Genomic DNA, 23,950 nt, shown 5'->3' with positions numbered 1-23,950 from the left:
ATTTGGTGCTGGATCCTGTTGGTTAGGAAGTCAGTGGCCGTTCTTGTCACTGGATAAATGACAATCGCCAGCGGTGTCGGTCGGGGTGACTAAAAACACGGGAATAACGGAAGTCATGTTGGGAGTATCCTGGTCGCTTTCAGAGGAAAGCTGAAAAAACTGAGCCAACAAAACAAGTACAGACAACTGAAAATAGTGGAAATATTTCATGAGGCTTAGGTAGCCCCTGGTGGCTGATACAAGTTAGTTATTCTGCAAAATGTTTTTTATTAGATGACGACAGATGTGAATACATCATCTTTTCGCTGGCAAAACACAAAGCAGAATTTCAAGTGCTAAACCCAGAATTTTTTAATGAAGTTTAGTGGTTGGTACATTAGTTATGAAGAGCAAGAGGTGCCAAGCTGGCCCTGGGGTGTGTCAGCCATTTGTTCTTCTGCAGTAGACAGTGTCAGAGCTCAGGCCTCGGGAACTTAATTTAGCTGATAATAGCACCACTTTCATTTACAATTTAATCTGAAGGTTCCTGCCTAGGGTCAAAGTAATAGGCGCCCATGGATATAATAGCTTCAGACGCAGGGTCTGACTGCATCTCCTCCGCCTGTGGAGCCTCCCCTCACCTCTGTGCTTGACTGTTCATTGTGGCCCCACCACTCTACCATCACAAGAGTTCACATCACTGCTCGGTGTTACTAGATTTGGGGACGAATCCTACTGAAAGTACCTCTGCAAAAAGTGCTCGTATGGAAGGGATTTTTAAGCAGAACCGTTTCAGTCCATAGTGACATTTAAAGGAAAATGTGTGTGTAATACGTTACAGAGGTGGGACTGTAAAACTTGGTCCTCATTTACAGTAACTGCCACACTCGGGAGTGGAGAGCTGTCATTGCCCATCACTAGTTTTGGCAGTTTAGGCCATCAGCCACGGCCCCGAAGCTATGAGGCAGTAGCATTGCAAAGTTGTTGGGAAGGTTGGAGGTCTGACCTGATCCACTGTGACTGGGACTTCAGGCATTTATGTTTACCTACATACAGCGAGTTTCTAGTGACTTTTCTTTGCTTGAGAAAAAGCAAAGTCACTTCCCCTGTAAGGAAACACCTTGCATTTAATATTCTTTCTGCCTTGTCCTATACTTGAATTACGGTTTTCTGCTTCCATCACAGGAAGGTTTCTTGGCCAGACATGCTAGAGGCATGCATTTCCATTTCTTCTTTATAGGGATAAGTTTGGGGCATTTCACAATGTTATAAAAGGTGCTAAAGGTGGGCCAGTTTACCCAAGTGACTACTACTGTTAGTGGTATTTGACAGGTATTTTCAAGATTGTTGTCCTATTAACAAATCTGCTTGTGACTCTTAATGTAGAAGTTTCATTGACTTATTGCAGTAAATACAAATGTACTGAGGGAAAGCAAAAAATATACCCTTCTGCTGTTAGATGTGACACTTAAATTAGACTATCTCTTGAAGAAATAGAAATTAATCCTTTTCTCTCTAATCTGCTTGAACCTGCTATCTTAATGTGTCTTGGAGGCAAGGAAAGCTGAAGTGTCAGGAAAAGTAATAACATTTTGTCTTCAAAATTTTCTTGTTAAGCTTTCTGGTCTTCTAACCTTTGTTCCTACAAAGCTTTGCAATTGGCATTTCAGTTTGTTTTGCCATAATGTTGTGAGGATTACTTACTTTCCAACATTTGTCCACATTTTCTTGCAACTGGATCCCAGGGTGCTTGGCTTTGGGGGCTTGGGGTTATTTGCCTCGTGAATGAATTTTCAGTTACAGAGCCACTAAGTTTAATCCTTTGGCGGGCAATGGCTTCACATCTCTCTCTTTCCGTCCAACAAATGTTCTTCACAAAACCTTTAGTTTACTTTGTGCAGACATTTTTAAATCTGTTGCTTCTCTTAAGCTGAAGAGATTCTTAAATCTTTGAGCTTCATAGCTTAGTATTCATCTCTTGTGTAAATGTTAAATGCGTTTAGGCTCTATATTTGTCTGTGAGTCTAAGTCTTCTTAAAGCTTCAACTTCGCCTACGGTTCTTCCTGCTTCGGAAAGCTGTGAATGAAGCCTCTGATGCTTATTTTGTCACCTCCCCACCCTCTTTCCTGTATCCTTGCCAGTGCCCAGACCAGCTGTTCACCACTTCTGCTCATTCTTTAATCTACCGCATTGTAAGGTCACCTTTCCTTTTCTTCTCACCTTCGTCAGCTTCATGCTTTTCACTGCTCGGCGGCTTCAGGTAGGCTGGATAAGCACAGAAGCACAAGCAGAGCTGGAGGGGGTGAGGGGTGAATTTTTAGAAACCATCATAAACCCTGAGTTAAAAATAAGTGTTCTAGCAGAATGCTAGAGAACACTTCCCTGTTTTGGCACTGTATTATTGTATAGTGTAGGAAAGTACATAGGAATATGCGTTTCTTAGTCTTTACTGCTCTACCCTCAATCTGTATATTTTCATGGTCTCTTCAGCTACAGACCTTTCTTTTGTTCACATGCAATTATATGTAATTAATAGTTTTTACTGATTAAAATCACCTACAATATATATATAGGCTAAGATTTTTACAAAATCTGGCACCCAAGCTTGAGTACCTTCAGAAGAACCAAGTAGGTGGCCCTCTTTTCTTACGGCTTTTCAGTCAGTTGTATGTTCTGCATGTGTACTTTCCATACCTCAGCTCAGTGGTTCCTTTCCTCTTTCTTTCTGCCTGGTGGCAAGCAGTAGTGACAGAACAGGAGCGTCTTCAATTACTTTTTTTCTTTTTTTTTAAAGTGTTGCAGTGAAGTCTGATGATTATTTCTTGGTTTAGATAGAGTAATGCTTTCGCATGTTTTTCTGTGCAGCTGTTGGGCAGGTTACCTTCTGATTTGAATCTGAATGTGTGCATTCAGTTTAAAGTTGATAAAACTTACCAATTGTAATCTTTTTTGTTGCTAAAGTTTGACTGTAGTTGACAGATGTTGATACAGGTTGAGTATTCAGCATAGTAGAGTGTATATGGGTAATCTTTGAAATGTTTCCAGTGGAGTCCAGGTTTCAGGGAGTCTTCAGGGAGGGATTTGGCTGGTGGTGGTGAAGGTTGCAAAACTGTGAGAGTGGATCATGGGGGCTTCCTGAGTTGGGGGAGCGGAGAAGTAGATTCTGATAGAATGGAAGCAAAGCCCAAAGTAAGTTGGTGATGGGTGTACTTTAACTGGCACTTGCTTAGGCACCTTAACTAAGGCGGCACTTGCTGTCTTGTTGGGGCAGTAGTATAAGTTAGACAAGGAAATGCAACAGCCAAACTTACCCTTATGGTCAGGGAGGAAATCTGAATGCCCTCCCCGCGGACTGTATCTACTACCTGCAACTACTGTTCCAATGGCGCATGCCACTGAACAGATTGAACGAGTGGATGTTCCTTATAGTAGTCAGACCTCCTTTCAGAAGATACCTGCAGGCACCAGCTGGCCAAAGTGCTTTTTTCCAGTGCAAGGAACTAAAACATGTGTTGTTCTAAACTACGCTAATTTTTTTTTCCTTATTTCTTCCCTGTAGCCTCGTCACGTATTCAACATGTTGAAGAAGTATGTGCGTGCTGAGCAGAAAGACAGACAACATACTCTCAAACACTTTGAACATGTCCGCATGGTAGACCCAAAGAAAGCTGCCCAAATCAGATCTCAGGTAATCTCCACTGAGGGTTAATGGGGGTCGTGTGTGTTTGTAACCACTGTGAAGTTTGTTAACCTTTTTTTTTTTTTTAAAAAAAAAGAAACAACTGGCACCTTTCTGTGGACAGCTTTACATGCAATGAAAAATATCTGCTTTCCAACAGAAGAGTAAGGCAAAGTGATGTAGGAGTAGGGTGGGTATAATTTGTCTTCTGAGACAATCTTCAAAACAGGTTTTCTGTCTATCCAGGCAGTGAGTTGATCGTGGACATTTCCTGAGGAGCCGTCCATACCATTAATGCCCAGAGCCTTTATTAGTGCTTTGGTAAATAATACCTCTGGGAAGATGTCAGTAATAGATTTAGCAACCACACACGTTGTACTTCCCTCAGCTGAAGTGGCAGAACCAGAAGTGGTGTAGCCATCTGACTGCAACCAACCTTTCTATAGTCATTGCAGAGGTACTTGTGGTGTCTATAAATGTGATTACTGCAATGCACTCAAGTTTAACACGTTCTTTTAAAATAGGCACTGTAGTTCGTGGCATTTTAACTGCTGAATGTTACTGCAGTCCTCAACGTGTATGTTTGGAACAGCTTTTATGTTGCCTTCGTAAATCATGGAGGGTGGGAAAGCAAAAAAAAAAAAAAAAAAAAAAAAAAAACCACAAAAAACCAGACTGAAAGATGTAGCTAGCTTTCAAAACAGCAATTCAAACTGTAGGCACAATGGATAAGCTCTAAAAAGAAGTGTGCCCTAATCTGCAGAATCTGCTACTGTTCCATCTGCAGAATGTAATGGGAAGCTCTGTTCCAGCCACAGTTTTTGAACTGACTGGCATCGCTAAAAGCCAGATAAAAACCGTACACCTCCCTGAATGGCACGACTTGCACATTAGACTTCTCAAACATCTCTTCTAGCCAGACTTGTACATTGAGATCATGCTGTCTTGGAATTGCTAGAGTTAGAAATGCACACTTCTAACAGTCCACTGGAGTGGTGGTTGTCTTTGCCTTGTCTTAAACATTAAAACATGTGCTTTTGCATATAAACATGAGGTTTTAGTTTCTAAAACATCGGATTATTTAATAACAGAAACCAGTGAAATTTTGCAGACTACGGATTGTGTGGCAGCACAGGTGAAGAATGGAAACTGACATTTAGCTGCAAGAAGTGCAGTGTATTGCTTAGTGTATCATCATGGGAATGAGTATTTCTACAGTACCTTTGCTTTTTGACTTGGTCAGAAGGTTGGGGGAATGTAAGCTGGAGGACGTGATGGGGAATTTTTTTCAGTGAAAAATGGAAACCAAAGTTTTTTGTTCAAAAGCATAAATACTGTGTTTCAAATTGAAGTAATAATACCCTTTTTTTCATTGAAATAGCTCTCTGCAAGCCATTTTCCTATTTAGGCCTAATTGCCCTGTCAGTCTTCTAAGATGCACCTCAATTTCACTTTCTGCTGAAGAGAGGTGATACTTGTGGAGAGTACCCTGGGGGAGCATATATCCTGGGGTGTCGTGACTCAGCCTATAGCAGCGTGCGGGAACCTGAGGCAACAGACTTGTAATCCCATGAGACAATGCAGTAATGCCTCTGGGTGGAAATATTTTTGGTTTCAGCTGAGAATGTTTGCAGATGTTTTTACCAAGAAAGCTGGAGCTTTTTTCAGAGAGCTGTTTCTTTTTGCAATATTAGTATAAAGGAAAAAAAAAAAAAAAACAACAAAACAAACAAACAAAAAACCCAAACAGCTGAAACATTTTGATGCAGCAGTCATTGCACCTCACTTTGCGTGTTATGTGGAAACTTATGGGTATGGGCAAATGCAGATGTCATTGAAGGGTAAATGAGACTGTGGATTTCTGCCACAATAGCTGCTTGTGTACATGCTCTACCCCACAGCAAATATAAACCCCTACTTTAAATGATTGCATTCCCATGGAATTTCAGGTAGTTGCTATGGAAGAGCATCTAGAACACTATTTTTGTAGCAGCTGTAGGAGAGAGGTGAATTTTGCAATAGATTTGACAGTTTCAGTACATAGAGCATACAGGAATCTTATACCTAGCACAAGTGAAAACTGTCTTGCTCTCTATAACCTATAAAATTTGTGATAATGTCAAATTAACACTAGTATTTCCCTCCTTAAAATACTTTTATTTCCATAGGTTATGACACATCTACGTGTGATATATGAACGCATGAACCAGTCTCTCTCCTTCCTCTACAATGTGCCTGCTGTGGCAGAGGAGATCCAGGACGAAGTCGGTATGCAAACTGTTAATGTAGAAAGAGGGAAATATTTCTGTGATGAGAAATTACCACCAAAAGCTAAAATACAGCAACTTCTTCTATTGATATACTGTGCTAGCTGAAAAATAGAATAAACTTGCCAATGTTCTTAGATTATAAATTAAATTATAATGAATACTTGGAAGACAAATCCTGTATAACCTGTGCAGTGGCATCATCATATTGTTGTAAATGTTTTCACTGAAATATGTTAATTTACATTTGGAGCCTCCATGCTATATGGAAGCAGCTATTGACAATGAGATTTAGCAAATCCTTCCTGGGTTTAGATATTTGATTTATGTGGTAAGTATTTACATTATGTGATGCAGACATTTTGAAAATCCCCCAGCTAAAAAATTAGTTGCATATCCAAGCATCTGAGAAAAGTGTAAGTATTGACTGGAAGTTGCTGAATGGAAGTTGCTGAGTGCAACTTGGCAGTGTCTTACTGGCCGTGCCTTTAGTTCTTGATTAGTTGGCCAAGTGGGTATCTCTTCTCCCATTCTTTCCAGCAAACAGGCTGGGCTGTGACTAGTAAGGTAGCAACAGTCCCATGTTCGCATCTTCCTTGGGTGCTGTCACAGCAGATAGCCGTGAAGGAGACTGGTATTTCTTCCCATTCAGGTTCCTCCTCTTGGCTGTGGCATTGCTGCAACAGAGAGATCTCCATCACAGCAGTTGGACTGCTGTGCGCTGCTGTTGCGGCAAGGCAACTTCATTTAGCCTCTGTTAATTTCAGATATAGCCACAGCTCTGGACATCATGTTGCTAATCTGCTTCTTTAAGAAAAATAATACACGTTTGAATGCAAAGGCCGGAGGTGGGATGGTCATTGTCTTTGGAACAGCTTTTTTTCCTCAAGATGTAATAATCTGCCAAATGGCAGTTAATGGTTTAGTCTCACAAATAACCAGCTTCAGCTGACTAAATAAGTTACTGATTTCTTTAAAACACAAGGGAGGGAGACGTGCCACTGCGGTAAGGATTAGGATGCATTTAGGACACAGGGAGGGGATGGACAGGGAATAGCCGTTGGTTTCATTTGCCCAAAGCATAGGTTAGGAAGGAGATGTGTTTCTACTTGTGAGGTAGCTTGAGGGGGCTGGGGATAAGGTCAGGAAGTTGGTGAAGGGGTTGGGAGGATACAAAAAGATAGTTGAACTAGTAATTAGCTTTCACCATGTATTTCTGAGCTCCACAATTATAAGGCACAATCAACAATCTCAGAGTGTAGTTGTAGACAGGGATAAACACCCCACCTTATTGATCACTTGAAAGTATCATTTCTGTAGCAGAGAAGATGCTGATACTGTTAGGTCTTTGAGATGCTCAGTTTGTTTTCTCTCTGCACCGGTGTCATTCCCTTGGGTCTTTTGCTTGAAGTTTCAATTCCTTCTGTTCTTGGTAATGTTAATGCTTGTTGGTGAGGACATTCTTCTAGATTCTCTTCTCCCTCCTAAATACTGAAATGGAGTGGGAATTTCAGAGGCTTTGAAGTAACATGGGAGCAAAAGTCTATTAACTGCTAAGTGGTTTACAAAAATCTGACTCCTAATCTCCAATGTAATACTAATTTTCAGGGAAAAAAAAAGAGCCTAAAATTAGTAGGATATTATTTCCTAATAAAATGAGAGAAGCTAAGATATCTCAAAGAAAAAGTCTATCACAGTCTCTTGAGTACTTTTTCCCTACCTTGACTTTTGGGTGATTTTGGGTATACTAAAAATTCTTCAAAACATTGCAACATTTAAAGCAATGAAAAGTACATCTCATACTGGGAGTTACCAGCAGCAAAAATTAAAGAAGGCACTATCAGATCTGGGCTGCACTAGATGAAATAGTTTTCAGTAATGGGAAGAAAGCCTGTTCTCTTTCAGTATCAACATGCTTCTTGTTGATAACATTGGCTGTATACTTGGTTTTCCATATTGGTTTTAATGAAAGTTTGTTGAGGTCATTCCCATCTGTTAAAGGGGACAGCATCCTTCTAGCTTTGAGCACTGATCAATCTATTTCAAATTCTGTTCTGAAATTACTGAATTTCTTAGTCTCTGTACTCTTCCTAAACCCATGGAAAAGGAAATCTATTACAGCTGCAGATCTGTGGAGAAGTAAAATACTAATAAAATTGCACTTTGTAACATTCCCAAGAAATACTACAACTCTCATTAAAAAGACAAATGTTTCGTTAAATACCTTTTGTTAGAACCATTGACTTAGAAAGTCTGAGTCAGTGGAAAAGTAGAAATATAACCTAGGTATGAATATCTCACGCACACTGTGTCTGAATAATAAATTGCATGTGAGGAAGCATAGTTGGAAATAGTTCTTCTCTTAGGCTGGGATGCAGGTTGGATGGCTGATGGTTTAGTTCAGGGTTTTTTTGTTTATTATGCTTTTGATTTCTAGTTCCCACGCTTTACTGCAGAGTTCTTCATGAACAGTTTTCACCTTGAGGGATGAATAAACTTTGCTTTAGAAGGCACAGCTCTGACAAAGGTAGTTTTTTTCCATAAATTGAACAAATACTTCTGTGAGCAGCAAAATAAATGAGATTGAGTTTCCTGTGAATTTGTACCATGGTTTTAATTCCTCTGATATCTAATAAGGTGCTGGTTTTTACTAGGTCTTCTCGTTGCTAGAAATTTTATGGCCTATTTCGTAGTTTCTCCATTATTAGCTGTTGATAAATTTGAATCTCAGGTCTTGGGATTTAATTTTATTTTAGTTTAGAAGCTAAACTAGAAATACATTAAAGTTTTCCTTATGTCTTCCTGACAGTCTGCTAACAAAGGGTCATCTGTGAGAAATAAGTGGTGTTCTGTCATTGCAAAGTATATGTACCTGAAAATGAGGCACACACTTGTAATTTCTGCCTGTTATTTTTGAAGTCTTTATGCTGAGCAATGAATTTGAATTACATGAAATAGGATCCAGAGTTATTCCTGGAGCATAGCAGCTGCATAGACAACATTTTCTTCAACTATCTGAAGATTTTTTTAATTAATGCTTGGTGATCAGATTAAACGCAATCCAGCAGTTGGAAATTTGAAGTTCCTTTAAAATACAGGATATGTTTGAAGTTCCTACCTCAAAAGGAGGGTTTACAGCCATAGGTGCAGAATCCAAAATATGAAATCCAGCTTCTATGCTAAAATCAGCCTTTAAAAGTTTAGAAGTTTTAAAACCTTCTGGTTATTTTTAGAATTCCAGCAGAGATGGCAGCAGGAAGTTAGGGTAAAATTTAAGAGGGTTGTAGTTCTTATCTGCAGGTGTTCATCACCAGTTGATGTGTGTTGTCTTAAACAGAAGATGTCTTGATTTGAGGATATAGATATGTAGGAAGACCCATGGCACTCTGAAGGATAGAAAGCAGCACTTACATGAAGTGAGGATTTTTTTGCTAAGCAATTGACCAGTGTGTAATGTGCAAACACCCCATTAGGGTGTCAGGCACATATTTTAGCAGCAAATTCCAGATGTGTAAGGAATAATACTGCTGGCTGTCTTTTGTTCATGTTGGGGTGGGGGAAGAAGGATCGGTGTAAGAGGTGCAGAAGGAGGTCTGTCTCACCGTGACTGTTGCAACAAAGCTTGGAAAGCACAAGCAGGTCATTCGTGTAGGAGACCATTTGGCATTCTGGCTGCAAATGATTTCTCAAGGGGCAGTGATGCAAATGTGCTACAAACCAGGTCACACCCGGCAACTGATGCAGTTCTTGGTGTTAAGTGGTGTTTCTTATTAACATGCCCCATGAATAGGAGAGTGGCACAAAAAAATCTGAGAAGCGATATTTATTTGCACACTGTAGGTAGGCAGATTATTTGGTTACCTTGGTATTTGTACTCACCTTTTCCCTCTGATAAATCTCCTATACTATTTAATATGAACAAAAGCTCCGAGAGGGCAATGGCAGGCTTCAAGAGAAATCAGAAGTTCTTTGAGCACATCCTGCTTTAAATCCTTATTTGATTAGACTGCTTATCCATGTATGTAAAAGGCAATTTATTGCTGGGAGTGGCACAGCAGGCACAGCTTCTGAATCAGAAGCTACGTCAGAGCTTTGTGCATCAGTCAAATGGGCAGGCGATGAGCTGAATTTTTAATTCTGTCTTTGCTGCTCTGTTTCCAAACTGGTGTACTCAGCTCCATGTCTTCTAGCCCACCACTGATGAAATATTCAGCACCGCCTACTGCAGCAGTATCATAACTAAGCTCTGAAACATTCAGTTATGAGCAATAAGCAAAAGAATATGATTTCATCTCTCCCTTGACAAATAAAATCAAACTATTGTTATTTTATTATTTCGTTCCATTGTGCCTATCCCTTTCTTCTGCAGCATGTTCCGGATGCCACACTCAAATTATATAGCTGGGAGATAGGACAAACACAAGCAGACCCCAGATCACTGCTTGCATTCAAATGCATACAGTGTGCTGCGGATCATGTGCTATTTAAAGTATTTGTGTGCTCCAGCTTAGCGTGACAAAATTTGAGCAAGAGTGATTTGCCTTTTGACATTTGGTTCACAACTTTCCGTGAATATTTTTTGAAGTATTTCTAGAAAAAACTCTAAATATAGGACAAGCTGCAGACTGAAGATGTCTGAAGTCTTCCTTTTTTTTAACGCTTCATCTAAGCATTAGGTTCCTATATTTGTTAGTATGTATCTGTGGAGGGCAAAGTTAGTGCTACCTCAGCTGGTTCTGATCTTTCAGCATTTATAAGACTGATGGTTGATTTCTTGTTTCTAGCTGCTGATTTTGACCTGTAGTGAATCCATAGCCTGGCTGCATTTCTTGCCATGAGTTGAATTAGGATGCTGTTCTCCATTCAGTCTGTGGTATCCTTCTTAAGGAGTTTTGATGGCATTAGCTGCTTGCTGCAGGGTGGCAGTCCAAAACGACAACCCGTGTGGTTTGGGGACTTATATTGCAAAACCAAAACACATCCTTGGGGGCTTTGCAAAAGCGAATTCTGTGTCTGTCCTGATTGGTGCCATTGCTTTTGTGATGGATTTCTTCATCCGCTCCCTTAAAATGTTGTGGTTTGAATATGTAATTAGTAATGTCTTTCAGACTGCAGTGGGACTTCTCAGTGTCTTGTCTTTCTGTAACTCTTCCTTGTACTTTCTGTCTTAAGATTTAGCTGAAGGGAAGAGTTCTACCTTCAAAAAAAATACTTAAAATCATGAAGCGATGATTAGGATTTCTGCACCTTTATTTGAAGTTGGGTTGCCATATTAAGGTATCAGAATAATAAATGGAAGTTGACATGCATTAAATGTGTCAATAGCTTGTTAAAAGGATGTTGTAAGGTTACCAAGGGTATTAGAATGGGGTCAGACACTAGAGTTCATATCAAGTAAGAGGAGTAATTACCTCATGACTCATTTTCAGTACATTACACTAGAAAATTCTTGAAATTGCTTGTTGGTCATGGAGGTGGCAGTTCTAGTCTCCTTTACGGGAAGCAGTTCTAGTCTTCCTCTTACAACGGAAGCAGAAGTACTGGGAGCAATTGCTTGATGCAATTGAGATCATATGTCAGAGTGGTTATAATGCCATAAGTTTTTTTTGTTTTTTTTTTTTTTTTCTGGGTGAAGGAAAACGGGGATGTTGAAGCATGGATAAATGAATAAGCGCTCTAGGATTTATCTGTACTGGGACAGACCAAGTTCAGTGAACTGACATGGAGAAAGATGAGGACTTGTCATCAGTGGTGCTTATCCTCGGGACAGTTGGATTTTGAACCAATTGACAAACCTGCTTAATCCAGTCAATGTAAATCCTCCAGGGTCTGTCTACAGTAGCATTTTAGCTCACACAAGAGTACATTTTGGTAACAAATGTCTCAGTCGTTCCTATTTACTGTGGTTTTCTACTTCATGACTTGCTAGAGTAAGCATGGGCTCAGACTGTTCTTGAAAACAGACACTGGAGATGTCCATTTGATTCTTAAGTACAGGCACTTTCTAGCAGTAGATGGAGGTGCAGAGAAGCACACAGGACTGGGAAACCTAGAGATGTTCTTTCTGAAGAAAAGCAATTCCTATGTCTGCGTTATCCCTACTTTCCAGTTAGTATTTCTTTTTTTAAAGCAGTCAAATGGAGTTGAACTTTTTACTCAGGGTAGATTAAACAGCCACAAATCCAGTATGCAGCTGCAGTAGTTCTAAAAATCTGTAGCTGAGGAAGGTTGGACAATTCCTGTTAATTTTATACTTTGCCATTCTGGAGGTCAATGGAATTGACATTTCTATATTGGCCCAGGCACTTGGCTAGTGCTTGAGAGGAAGCGTCTTCAAATTTGGACACAAGGGAATGTCATCTTTGCCAAACCGTAAGTGTTGAATTTCCACCCTCGTCTCTTTAATACCAGCACGTTTTTCCCTGGCAGCAATTCTTCTATTCAGATTTGATGGGTATATCTGCACCATACGGAAATTTCTCAGTAAACTTTAAACAGATTTTCTGGAAGTAGTACGATTATGTGCAGGTATTACCTTAAGGTACTATAAAAACTACCTTCTAGTTTTCAAGAGACCATTTGGTGCGTCTGTGCTGTATCATACAGGTTTACTATTCTTCCTGTTCTGCTCTGCTCTCCTTTCCCAGAAGGGTAACGCAACTGGAGCAAGCACTTGAAAGCAGCCTTCAGAGAATACACATTTGCACAGGTCCCCTGGAGTGACTTCCAGCAATAACGATGTCTGTGCTTTCTCGCCATAATTGACTTTACATATTTGTGCATATCCAGTAACCTTAGCTTTCTAAAGAAAAATTTGAATTTTCTGTAGAGTGGTTATTTACCTTTAATCTTCTCCCTTGAAGCCCTATAGCATTCAGTTGAATAGGTGATTTGTTAGAACTCTAGCAAAAAGTACATTGCTGGGTCAGTGGTTAAAAATAGTAGAGTTCTCCCACAAAAGCAAATTAATTCTGTGTTAAGCTTTACACAGCAGCATTTAGATAGTTTTTGTATGCTTAAATACTGACATGATGTGGCTCAAGTGGACTGCCTGATAAGCAATTGAGACCTCTTGCATCCAAGGACATTGGGTTTTAAAGCATTTGACTAGTTTTTTTTTATATATATATACACACACGCTTCAGGATTTCTTTTTTTTCAGGTGGGTTTTTTTTTTGTTTTACCATCACAAGCTTATGGTCTTTACTAAGCCACTAGTTTTACAACTTTGTTACCACTGTAAAATATTTTGATAATTATTTGAGTGCCATGAATAGCTCAGTAAGATACCATTGAGCTATTTGTTGCAGCAAGGTGATGTATTCTGTTTATGTGGGGAATCAACCCGTGTCACAGAATTACAGAATGTCTGAGGCTAGAAGGGACCTCTGGAGGTCATCTGGTTCAAGATCCCTGCTCAAGCAGGGCCACCCAGAGCCAGTTGCCAGTGTTAGTCACCCTCAGAGTAAAAGAGAGTTTCTTGATGTTCAGAGGGAACCTCCTGTGTTTCAGTTTGTGCCCATTGCCTCTGGTCCTGTCACTGGGCACCACTGAAAAGAGCCTGACTCTGTCCTCTTTGCACCCTCCCTTCAGGTGTGTATACGCACTGATGAGATCCCCCACAAGCCTTCTCTTCTCCAGGCTGAACAGTCACAGCTTTCTTGGCCTTTCCTCATAGGAGAGATGCTCCAGTCCTTTCATCATCTTTGTGGCCCTCCACTGGGCTCTCTCCAGTAGCTCCATGTCTCTCTTTTACTGGGGAGCCCACAACTGGACGCAGCACTCCAAGTGTGGCCTCACCAGTGCTGAGTAGAGGGAAAGGATCACCTCCCCTCACCTGCTGGCAGTGCTTTGCCTAATGCAACCCAGGATACCATTAGCCGCCTTTGCAGCAAGGGCGCATTTATGGCTCATGCTTAACTTCGTGTCCACCAGGAGCCCCAGGTTCTTTTCTGCCAAGCTGCTTTCCAGCTGCTCAGCCCCCAGCATATATTGGTGTATGGGGTTGTTCTTCTCCAGGTGCAGAACTTTGTACTTCTTGTTGAACTAACTAACTGTCCTCCCTTAGTGTGTTATATTTTAATAGGCAAAGGCAGTTGCCAGCTGGAATGACAGTTCTGTGTTGCTGAGGCTTTGCAGGCATGTGGGAATGTGGAAGAGCTGAAGAACCTCAGTTACTTCTCCAGGTTGGAGACTCAGCTCTGTCTGCTAGTAAAATATGTCCTTTGCTGCAGCTTAGGAGAGAAGGAAAAAAAATCCTGGAAATAGATCCAACATTTTCCTCTTCTAAGCATCTCTTATTCTCTGTCCAGATTATTTAACTGTCATAGAAAATTAGGCGAAGAATAGTAGATGATTAAAATAGATATAAATGCACTTCACTGACATTGGTGTTCTCAAATGCTTTCATTAGGAGTATACTATATCCTCCCCATCTTTTGTAGCTAAATGATCTATTGTGTCTTGTCATCGGCACTAATGTTCTTCAGAAAAGATATGAATCCTGATTTTTGTGTGCACAAGCCCTCTTTTAATCTCATAAATATTGTGAACATGACTTTAGTCAGTAAAAGAGCCAGCTTCCTCCAGATCTTACAGATATTGTGAAAAGGATAAATGGCTTCACATGACTTTGGATTGGAGTGGCTTTTTCATCAGGGAAAGATATCAGACATCTTGCTTTACATCTGCTTTCCAGAAATTTCATCAAAATAAAAAGGTTTTATGAATTTTAGTAAAAGAATATTTTTTTTCTCTGATTTGAAAAACACTTCTGTTTCACTTGCACCTTTAAGGAAATCTGGTCTCATGAGGCAAGTGTTAGAACTGAAAAACAGGAACTTCTGATAATTATCATGGACTTGTAGATTACAAAAAAAAAAAAGTAATTTTTTAATTTTCTGGGCATCTGCTATTTCAGTGGGTATTTAAATCTTTCATTCTAAATAATCTGTCTTTTGGGGGGGGTGTTTAAAGGCGTCGCCTTGATTTTCTTCAGGAGCTGATGGCTGGAGCACTCTGTCCTGCATTGGTAAATCCTTCTTGAAGTCTCTATTCTGTATCCTTTCTGTTACACTAGCCTGAAGTATTTTTTTCATAGGCGCTTTTCTTTAAATAGCAAGTTATCATCCCCACCACAGGTCCCACAGGAAGTTTATGACCAAGAAACCAGTCTGGGCTCACAGTGGCAGCAGGTTGAGGCTGGTACTGTGTCCATTTCACAGCTTTTTTTAAATGCATCTCTGGAGGATTCTAAAGGTGACTTTGTGCACGAAGGATTTTCATCCTAGAATTAAGAAAAAATGCACTAAACTTTGAATGGTTGGTTGTATTCTCTCTATTTTTTCTTGCCCGATTGGGTATATGGAAATGTGTGGATTTGATGAGGAATTTCTTCTAACTCTCTGGTCATTTCAGATGTCACTTTCTGGTGCTGTGGAGACAACAGGCTGAAAAATTCTGTCTTGGAGGGCATTGTTTCTGCTGGTAGCGGGGCTACAGTTATATGAAAATGTTGAATATACAGGAGTATGGGTACTGCTTTAAATTAGTATACTGGATATGCTTTATTTTAAAATGCATAGTAGGTCAGGATTACCTCGTAGTTACAGATTTGTTCATGAACATCTATTTCACAGAATGGTCAGGGTTGGAAAGGACCTTCAGAGATCATCTTGTCCAACCCTCCTGACAGAGCAGGTTGCCTACAGCAGGTTGTACTGGAACGCATCCAGGTGGGTGTTGAATATCTCCGGAGAAAGAGACTCCACCACCTCTCTGGGCAGCCTGTTCCAGTGCTCTGCCACCTTCAAAGTAAAGAAGTTCCTCCTCATGTTTAAATGGAATTTCCTATGTTCCTCGTATTGAGACGGAATTTCCTGTGTTCCAGTTTTTCCCCGTTGTCCCGGTGCTGGGCACCACTGAAAAGAGTCTGGCTCCAATCTCTTGACACCCGCCCTTTAGATAATTACAAGCATTGATGAAATCCCTTCCCAGTCTTCTCTTCTCCAGGCTAAACAGACCCGGGTGGTCTCAGTCTTTCCTCATACGAGAGGTGCTCCAGTCCCTTGGTCATCTTTCTCTCCAGTAGTTCCTTGTCCTCCTTGAACCAGGGAGCCCAGAACTGGACACAGTACTCCAGATGTGACCTCACCAGGGTGGAGCAGAGGGGGAGGATGACCTCCCTCGACCTGCTGGCCACGCTCTTTATGATGCGCTTCCAGAGACCATTGTCCTTCTTGGCCACAAGGGTACATTGCTGCCTCTTGGTCAACTTGTTGTCTACAGGGACTCCCAGGTCCCTCTCTTCAGAGCTGCTTTCCAGCAGGTCAACCCCAAACCTGTACCACTGCATGGGGTTATTGCTCCCTAGGTGCAAACCCTACACTTGCCCTTGTTGAACTTCAGCTTCCTCTCTGCCCAACACTCGCCTGTCCAGGTCTCGCTGTATGGCAGCACAGCCTTCTGGTGTGTCAGCCACTCTTCCCAGTTTTGTGTCATCAGCAACCTTGCTGAGGGTAAACTCTGTCCCCTCATCCACATCCTTGATGATATGTTGAACAAGACCAGACCTGACAGTGACCCCTGGGGAACACTGCTAGTTAATGGCCTCCAGCTGGACTCTGTGCAACGATCACAACCCTCTGAGCTCTGCCATTCAGCCAGTTCTCAATCCACCTCACTGTCTGCTCATCTAACCCACACTTCCTAAGCTTACCTATGAGAATGTTATGGGAAATAGTGTCAAAAGCCTTGCTGAAGTCGAGGTAGACAATGTCCACTGCTCTGGCTTCATCCACCCAGCTAGTTATGCCATCACAGAAGGCTATCAGATTGGTTAAGCAGGATTTCCCCTTAGTGAATCCATGGTGACCAGCCCAAAGTCATGGGAGCACAGACACTCCTACAACAGCTTCCACTTCATACTTGCTGCTGAATGATGGATTCTCTTTTCGCAGTTACTTGGTTTGGAAACACAATTGTGTCGTTCTGTGTGATTCGCTCAAAGATCAGGTTCCTAATAGGGAGTGTTAGATTGTGAAAGAAGCAAATTAATCATCTTAATTCTTATGTGCCAGCAAATTGCAAGTGTCCAGTGAGAACCAGCTACAGACTGTCTACACAAGCTATATGTTATAGCTTTATATATTCTATATTACAGAGCTAGCATGTCGGTCGTTGTTCCTAGAGCAGTTTCTGGAATTGTTACCTGGGGATGAAGTCTGAAATACTTAACTATGGGCAGGTATCCTGAGGGGGAGGGCTAAATATTGTCTCTAATGCCAATGATGTACTAATTTTTGCTTTCCTCAAGCATAACTTTGTCTTCAGATGTGCAGAGAGAAAATTCACAGGCGCTTATTATGGCCAAGAGTATCTGACATATTCTCGCTGGGCAAGCTCTTACTATCGGGAATAAAAGGGAAGAGATTTACTGAGGATATGTGATCTTACAGAACGGCTGGATTGATGGAAACGTTTCGGTAATCTCCTAACAGTCAATTCCCATGCACGTGGGATTACAAATGAAGCAATCTTTCATCAGCGCGACTTTCTCCTGCTGTGTGATTCTCATATGCCCATTTAATTGAAAGATGCATTCTGAATAGTGCTACCTAGGCGGGTTTCCAGTCCTTTCACTGTTCTGCTTCCTGCTATTAGGTCATTCATGTGAAAAATGGCATAAAAGCCATCAGAATAGGCCATATCCCACTTAATGGATATATTCGTTAAATTTAATAAGTGCATCTCTTCAGAATACTCGGACAACCCAGGATACATTTGGCCTATCAAATGCTAAAACTGCAGTTAATAAATAGGCAAAATATATTTTATCTGGAGCAGACGCACAATTCAGTTTTGGTGAATTCTGATTTAAACTATTACAAGTGAGTCAAATCGAAAATGTTCTCTTTTGACCAATGGAATCAGATGCAACAAATTAATGTTCAGACTTATACATTTTTATGGATTATTTAGTGATTCCAAGCTGCCTCCGAGTTCAGTACACATCAAAAACTGTTGTGGGATTCCTATTCTGACCTTTAGAAGTATTTATAGAAAATGATGGGTAACTGACTTTTCTCGGGTGTTAGAGAGTGGCAGAATTTTAGGTTCTACTGCAGTTTTTCATTTTATTGTGTATTATAAAGTTGGCAAATAAATCTGGTCATTTTTATCAGTAAATAAGACTGATAAATAATTTATAAATAAGTAAAAGTAAGTAAATAATTCTTTTCAGAAAATAAGATAATAAAACTCCATAGCAGTTTTTCATATAAATGCTTTTTTGCAGGGCAGTTTCACTTATAAGACGTCTAACCTACTTATTTGGGATGGAAATGTACTTGGCTTTTTCTACTTCACACCAGACTGAGGGGGAATAATGAATGCTGATTCATCTGGCAGAAATGTCAGTGATGACTGGGGGGGGCTGTTTATTTGTTTTAATTTAGACTGTTAAGCCTATTTTAAGGCACTTAACTCTATGTTAATTTGGAGTTAAATGTGGAGTGAAATTTAAACCTGGTGAATTTGTCAGAGTGCCTCATGTAGATCAGGATGATGACATGCGAGGTATGTTCTTGATTACAGTATAGAGTTTCAATGAAATTTTTTCTCGAAGCATTTTTTTAATATTTCCTTGTATACCTTGATATTAGGTTGCTATTGTCTTACTGGAGAGGAACTTTTACATGCTAGTACAGAAAGCTATGTTTCATTCCAAATTTTTACCCAAAAGAGTGCCGTCACGTGGAAGTAGGATTTTTCTGCGTTTTAATCCAGAGCTTTTGAGGCTACAAATGGAGAATTATTTTTCCAAGACAATATTATTAATTTAACGAAATTGAATAAGAAGGGGGTGAGAGGAAGGGAAGGAGACCACAGAAATGGACAAAAAGGCTTGAAGTTGTGAAAGGGAGCAGCAGAATCTTTAATTTCCAGTTAGTAACTCTTTTTCAGAGATAACACAAGCTTCTGGTTTCGGACTGACTTTATCCCACAAACTTCCTTTAATACTCCCTGCTTTAAACTCAAGGGGACATGCAGTCATTAATCACAAGACTGGATGTTAAATATTAAAAAAATTATAAATGTGTACATATCTGTAGCCATATATTGATATTTAATTTTAGTTAATAACTAATTTATGTAGCTGTCATGTAGCTAAGGGTCTGTAGTAATTATAATATTCTTTCACTAAAGGTTAAAGAGTGTCATAGCAGCCTTCTTACAAAAGTAGACAAAATTTCAAGACCTTGAGTTTCATAGCAGGCTGCAAAAACGGGAGAGGATGACTCCGGTTCTTCCTTGATGAAGTGGTGTGGAATTTCTCATGACCCTTTGCTCAAAGCTCTGTGCAATTGCATAGCCATGTACAAAACTACATTTGTGTTGAAGTCCATCCCTAATGAAAAAGACACCTAGGTCATATTGAAATTAATCATTATGTGATAATAAATGTTTTCCCGGGTTGGATCTTCCAAGCTTTCTCATGCTTTGAAGACTGTTCACTACCAGAAAGCTTGTTACAACATGATCTACCTGCAAAAGGACAATTGCTCTGTATCTAATCTTTGGGTTTTTTTTTTATAACTCAAGTCATATAGTCTGCAAGGTAAATCTAACTGAGACATTATTACATGTACCTGTTTACAGGAGGAGACTTGCTTGGGTTGGTTTTATGATGTGATTTGGGAAACACAGAAGTCCACATATGCTGAAAGAGCAGAAGCAGCAAAAAATGGAAGAGAAATAAAAGTGATAAAATTGTGATTATTTTTTTTTCCTAAATATATTAGAAACGTGTTCTTTTTAGTATGGTTCTAAATATTGCAGCTATTCTTAAGTTCAGAGGTGTATGTATTCTAAAGCTTGGTTCTTGGGCAACAGGGTATTTTCTAAGACTATGGAGTGGTTATTTTCTTACTAACTTCTAGGGAAAATGTCTTAAGTCAGCTGTTTCATAATATCTTAAATGTTCATTCTCTGAGAACTTGAAAGAGGAATAGACTTTTCACCTTACTGACCAAGATTTTCATACACATAAGAAATTTCTGAAATCTGAAAAACTACTGCTGCTACTTACTCTTGCCCTACTGGTGATGTCTCTAAAGGACAGAAAAGAAGAACTATGAAATACTCTTTTCCATGGTTCTTGCTCTTTCAGTCTCAGTTTAACCCTGAGAGAGAGACATACTGCACTGTAAAAGTTTCCAGATTAGAAGACCCATGGTGTAATTTCACAGGCTAGCCAGGAGAAGAGAAGAAACTTAACTGTGGTAGGGTGGTCACGTTTCTCTGTCAATATGGATCACAGCATTGCAGGTTGGGCTCATTCCCAGTATTTCACAGTAATGATCTAGCATATCGCTCTTTTATCATCATCTTCAAAGCATGCACGCAGTAAAGCAACTCTCACACCTTCCAGCAGGCAGGTCACTTCCAATAAAGTTCTCATCATAGTTGCCCTCTAAATAGTATTTGACTTGTACTAAACAAATGAATTAGTTCAACACCAAATACCACATAATTTTGTTTTGCAGCTTGCTAATGTTACAGTTATGACACCTAGTAGTATGTAACATTGTAATCTTGAAATGCTTGATTCAGCAAAATACCTTAAAATAACAATATGCTTGAAATTCAGTGGAGCTTAACTCTCGGTGGTTAGGCACAGATTTCAGTGTGATTAAGTTTAAGGACTTGCCTGAAATTTCCTCTGACTTGGGCAGAGGCTGGAGGAAATACCCATGGTATTTTCTGGTATATTCTCTCTCCTTTCACCTCAGAGGACGAACTCCTACTTGATGCAGTAAGTTACATATATGAAACCCACAGGATATACAACTGACTTAACGATTTTTCTGACTGTAGAATTGCATTTATTGCAGGTACAGAAAGCCCTTTGAACCATAAATGTTACCTCTTGTGCTACTGATGCTTTGTATTTTGGAGTTTCCTACATAAACTCGTATTTACAACATGTCTCAGTAGAAATGACTGGTGGAGAAATATATGTACTTTCTGAATGTGAAATACATCTGCTCGTTTGCATCAAGTTTGTGGAAGTGCTACTAGCCTAATGGCGGGTTACAAGTAAGCTGCTAGTTTAGGTAAGAGCTCTAATATAAATGCAGATATACAGGTAAATAATGTTTTGGGTTTGCTTTGTTTTAAAGTATTCACCAAAGCAGAGACTTTAAGGAGGTTTTGTTTTCGTGTTTTACCAGTCTGGGGGAGTTTTGATTCATACAGCTGACAAGATGCAGGCATTCAAATGTAGTTAAAACCTGCATTACATCAGCATAACTCCTTTGGGCACGTGCTCATGTTGAAGACTATGAACTATGACATATTGAATTAGCCCATAAAGTAGGCGTACGACAGAAAGCTGCATCTAAACATGTTACCCCTTATCATGTGCACTGTAATAAATGGTTGTGTAAATGTTCTTAGTGAATCCTAATTGTGGCATATAACATTTGCATGATTTAACCTGCCTTCAAGCTGGTGTAAGGTAATATGCGTGTACATGCAAATGAAGCAATTGCTATGACTCGAGCACTCTAATTTCTGCCGTTAAGAAGAATAAGGAGGTTTCTGACACTTTTTAATTTTGTCATTTTGAAAGCACGTGCTCAAAAACAACCATAACTTTAGGAAAAACTTACGTTCAGTTCAGACTGAATGGTAACTAATAAAGTGACGAATATGAGGCAGTAGGGCTCTGCATTTGTACCAATTTATTTGAGCTGGTTCCCAAACCTGTATTTGTTGAATTAATATATATCCTATCATGTAGATGTCATTTTACAAAGAAGGTTTGGTGTTGGGTCAAAACTGTGGCATGTGATTTGATGGTGTCTTAATTACTATTTAAAGAGGCGTTGTGGGTCCACTTTGTTTCTAATCTGGTTTAAGACCTTAAGTTGCTTTACAGAACTTTCAAAATTGCAATTGCCAATTTTAAAGCTGCTTTTCAAGTGAATTCAAGTCTTGCACATGATAGTGATAGCAGAGCTTTTCGTCTGGTAGATAGGCTCCTTGAAAAGAAAACACGACAAATAAATATTATAACTACATTTGGAAATTTTAAACAATGAACTGAATAAAAATAATGGTTTGAAAGATAACTTATGGATTGCTGGCATTCCAGGGCAGCAAGTGGAGCTTGCTTGAAATTTCTGTCATTATAGCTATGCCAGTCAAGGGCTGGGGTAAGTGTGCCCCAGATTCCAACATTGGAAACAATGTTAGATGCCAATAACAAGTAGATGAAGTTACAAAACAGCATGGGTTTTGCCACTCTAAGACTCCATGACCTCTGTTGGGGTTTGTCAAGGTAGCTTTGCTAGGGCAATGCTCTTTTCAAAGCCTTACAAGTTGAAGTGTGGTCTGAGGCCATTGTGGACGAAGGGCTTCTAACAATCCAGCATCCACCAGAAGATTTTGTAATAACTTTTATTTCTTTTCCCCTGCTCCTTCTTTGCTTTTGGGTACATGTGTCTCTTTGCAGGATGAGAGAATAGTCTTGAAAGTCGGTTGCAGTGATACTACCCTTTTATCTAGCTCCCCAAACATAGTTCACTTCAGTTTTTCAAGATGCTGTTTTTGAGTAGTAGTGACCCATGGGGAAATACCTGCAGTGAGCCCAAGAATGAGTGAAACTTCCTCAAAGATGATAAGTCTGAGAAGCGTTTTACTGAAGTACCAGAAGTGAGCCTGTCTCTCATCCTGAGAAAGAAAGAGTTTTGGTGTCTGAAGGAGAAGCAGTGATTGTGCACCCTCACACCAGATCCAGAGGCACTGGGAGGTTTGAGGTCCCAGCTGAGCGTGGGTTTTTCCCAAGGTCATGGTTGCTTTTGAGCACGTGCTCTCAGAGGGACAAAAAGGTTCAACACCCTCCGTAGTCTTCTCGATGGAAGGACTTAGCGAATGCTACAAGGAGATAATGAGCCAAGCAATAACAGCAACAAGAAAGTTTATTATAGGAAGATCGTCATGGGTCTTTTGTCCTGTTGGTTTGACAGGAGGTGAAATTTTGAAGAGCAGCCTAGACTCTCTATTTTCAGCACCTAATAATGAAGATATTCAGCACACAAAGAAAATCCCTGAAACAGTCTTGAATGCTCATCTTAGCCTCCAGCTGTGTCTGTACTCACTGCTTATTTAGGGAATTGTCTTTTGCAGGGTGGGGGAATTGAGTTGGTAACTGTGAAAAAGGGAGGGAATACTCTATTGATGGGTAACAGTGAGGCTATATGGCTTTCCATTAGTGTAACTGGTGATTCAACTAGCCATCGATACTCGGAACAAAATCAACACTGAAAAATTGATCTTGGACTTTGCCAGCTAGTGTCGATAACTGGAAATCCTAGGGCAAACTTTTTAGCAGTTCAGAGAATGAAACAATTTTTTGCAAATAATTTACTCAATGCAGACGCAGCTGCCTCAGCCTGATGGACTGCAGCACAGTTTCTAAGCCAGGCACTTCCAATTCCTCACTATGGTTCAGCATCTGATTCATCATGTCAGATGGGCTTGATTCATTTTGGCCATTGTTTCCCTGCTTGTAAAATGGATGCGATCATAATCTGCTGGTTGTAATATCTGTCTGCCTCACTAGAGGTATTGTGCGGGTCAGTTAATGTCCATGCTGCGTGCTGCAGCTGAATGGGAGACAATGGAGCCTGCAAGCGCCAGCAACGACGTGCTCCCAGTTGGGTAGCGCTGAGAGAGAGACTTTGTGTACACTTCCCTCCCATCCTCTGGGGGTTTGGATATAATCACAGTATTGTGATGGCAGTCAGGTGCTCCTTGCTGTCAGCCTGGGGGCCCAACTATGCCTGCACCATGGCCTTCCCCTGGGGCCAGTGCCAGCCCCAGTGCCACTCTGCCACTACCATAGGCCATGTCCTTCTCCCTCTGCTCCTTCCCCTCTGTGCACTGTTTGTGCCTTTCCAAGGGCAGGAGCTGTCTGCAGGTAACACAGAGTGCATTGGCGCTGAGGAACAGAATCGC

General features: G+C 40.3%; 1 protein-coding gene across 2 annotated transcripts in view; it reads left to right on the top strand.

The window, feature by feature from the left end:
• LOC309680852 (amyloid-beta precursor protein) overlaps positions 1-23,950 on the top strand; it is a 230,914-nt gene that overhangs the window by 173,537 nt on the left and 33,427 nt on the right. For both annotated transcript variants that reach the window (XM_082494603.1, XM_082494602.1), the window contains 2 exons: positions 3,540-3,668; positions 5,828-5,927. In XM_082494603.1, coding sequence (XP_082350729.1) covers positions 3,540-3,668; positions 5,828-5,927 — 229 coding nt within the window. The remainder of the gene's footprint in view (positions 1-3,539; positions 3,669-5,827; positions 5,928-23,950) is intronic.

The sequence above is a fragment of the Vanellus vanellus genome (genome assembly GCF_965231255.1).
Source record: "Vanellus vanellus genome assembly, chromosome: 1".
Lineage (NCBI taxonomy): Eukaryota > Metazoa > Chordata > Aves > Charadriiformes > Charadriidae > Vanellus > Vanellus vanellus.
This window is presented reverse-complemented; position numbering and strand designations above follow the sequence as displayed.